The 1,911-nt window shown below is 41.3% G+C and overlaps 1 protein-coding gene across 2 annotated transcripts; it reads right to left on the bottom strand.

The window, feature by feature from the left end:
- Positions 1-6: 6 nt before the first annotated feature.
- Positions 7-1,891, bottom strand: LOC117940820. Of its 2 annotated transcripts, XR_004655824.1 has the most exons (4): positions 1,722-1,891; positions 1,422-1,625; positions 1,052-1,279; positions 7-966 (listed from the first exon to the last, which is right to left on the bottom strand). XR_004655824.1 is itself a non-coding variant. In XM_034865962.1 (3 exons), exons 1-3 carry the CDS (start codon positions 1,865-1,867, stop codon positions 799-801), a joined length of 888 nt encoding a protein of 295 aa, XP_034721853.1. In that variant the 5' UTR covers positions 1,868-1,885; the 3' UTR covers positions 7-798. The 2 variants fall into 2 exon arrangements, 1 of the variants encoding a protein (XP_034721853.1); XM_034865962.1 differs by having other exon boundaries at positions 1,052-1,625; positions 1,722-1,885.
- Between the last annotated feature and the right edge of the window lie 20 nt (positions 1,892-1,911).

The following is a 1,911-nucleotide window of genomic DNA, read 5'->3' on the forward strand; positions in this document are numbered from 1 at the left end:
TTTGTTAGGTGTGTACAAATAATTATAAAATGATGCACATTTTGTCACATTAAAATGCCAAAATACATTAAAAGCAATAGCTGATACATTTTAGTTGAGGCTTCAATTGTAAAATGCAGGCTTTAGGTTTGAAATGCCAATAGAACCAGCATTATTTGTATAAAAAGATTGATATTTATATGTTGATTTAAGCTTATTTAGTATTAAAAATAATTAGATGAGCAGTTCTCAAAATAGTGCAGTCCAGGATGTTCCTTGCATTTTCATCTTGTGAAAAATGCTTCCTCTAATTTACTTTAATTTGAAAATGCCACCGTGCTCCCTACCTTACTGGTGCATAGTCAAAATAAATGCAAGTCCATACAATGAAATGTGGGCCGCAAACAGATACAGGGATTAAAGCAAGAAAAAATTATTTCACTGAAAAAAAGTAATACCTAAGTACTACACAGATAAGAACATCTGCACCACCACCACCAAAGGGAACAAAAAAATAACAAAAATATTTAAATGCACGACACTGTTGTCAAAACCCACACAATCAACATATAAACACACTTACAGACAGCATCTTGGAAGTTTGTGATCAATACTGTATGATGATTTAAAAAAAGTGGTGTCCCATTTCATAGGGGTAGGTTTTCACTCCTAGCCCTTACCACTTGGTGTCAAGGGCCAAGGGCTAGTAGTAAGGAGTAAGGTGCAGGGGTAAGATGTAGAAATAGGATTCAGCCTTAATCCTTGCAGATGGAATGTTTTTCAACAAATTATTTTCAAAAGTTGTAGAACGTCTCTGATTTACTTACCATACAGAACGTTGAAAAGACACAAGTCCTTAAACTTCTTTTTCCCGTGACGGCCAAACATGTTGTAGTCCAATGCCAGCTCGTTTGACAGAATGTATTTCATCATTCGTCTCGTTGCGTCATCTACATTTGTGCCCCCTATGTCTGCCACCATGGCAACCTAGGAATGAGAACCAAAAGGAGAAAAAAAGGCTTACGATAACTGCCAAGACCATAAGGAAATAAATAAATAAATAAATACTTACAACAGCAGACATTAGACTGCGGTCCCCCAGTAGCTCCTCAAGTGCCTCAACGTCTGCTTGAGTTTTCAGTGGGAAGACCACACCATCAGGAACCTCCATCACTGATGTATCTTGCTTCTTCAGCAAGGCATTTAGCATCTTACCATGAACCTTCTGGGTCTCCTTAATTTCTTCTACAATTGTAAGAAGTTTAGAGAACATGGCTTCACAACTGGGGCTGGCAAACCTCTGGGCAGTGGGGCTGGCGATCTGCTGGACAGTGGAACTGGCCAACCTCTGGGCAGTGGGGCTGGCGATCTGGTGGACAGTGGAACTGGCAAACCTCTGGGCAGTGGGGCTGGCGATCTGCTGGACAGTGGAACTGGCCAACCTCTGGGCAGTGGGGCTGGCGATCTGGTGGACAGTGGCACTGGCAACTCGCTGGGCAGTGGGGATGGTAATCTGGCTGGTCATTTTATTTGCTGCTGGCCAAAGGTGTTTTTCTGGGGGAGTGGGTGGAAGTTCGTCCTCTGAATCAGAATGCTCACTCGATTCTAGTTGCTTGCTCTGACTCTGGAAGAGTTTTGACCTTGCCCTAGAGAGGTTAATATGAAGATATTTAAGGTAAACCATACCTACTGACTATATTATGGAAATTACATTTAACCTGTATTCACCGACAAACACCTACTTTCTCTTTATCAAGCCATCTTCGGTGTCTGTCAGGTCGGATGTGTACTCGGCTTGATGAAGCTTTACCCTGGCCTCCCCATAAGTAGCTGTAAAATACAATGACCACTGTAAAATACAATCACTGCTGTAAATGTGCAAACTCATGGTCAGGAATTTACTTGATAGAAGTGTGACGGCTTATAAACTAG

Source organism: Etheostoma cragini, unplaced genomic scaffold (assembly GCF_013103735.1).
Source record: "Etheostoma cragini isolate CJK2018 unplaced genomic scaffold, CSU_Ecrag_1.0 ScbMSFa_3401, whole genome shotgun sequence".
NCBI lineage: Eukaryota > Metazoa > Chordata > Actinopteri > Perciformes > Percidae > Etheostoma > Etheostoma cragini.

Excerpts from the sequence above, each read along its gene's own strand:
- LOC117940820 (XM_034865962.1), bottom strand. The coding sequence starts at position 1,867 with ATGAGTTTGCACATTTACAGCAGTGATTGTATTTTACAGTGGTCATTG. Across the intron at positions 1,626-1,721 it reads GATGGCTTGATAAAGAGAAA|GGCAAGGTCAAAACTCTTCC; the intron begins GTAGGTGTTTGT and ends TAACCTCTCTAG. Across the intron at positions 967-1,051 it reads GCAGTCTAATGTCTGCTGTT|GTTGCCATGGTGGCAGACAT; the intron begins GTAAGTATTTAT and ends TCTCATTCCTAG.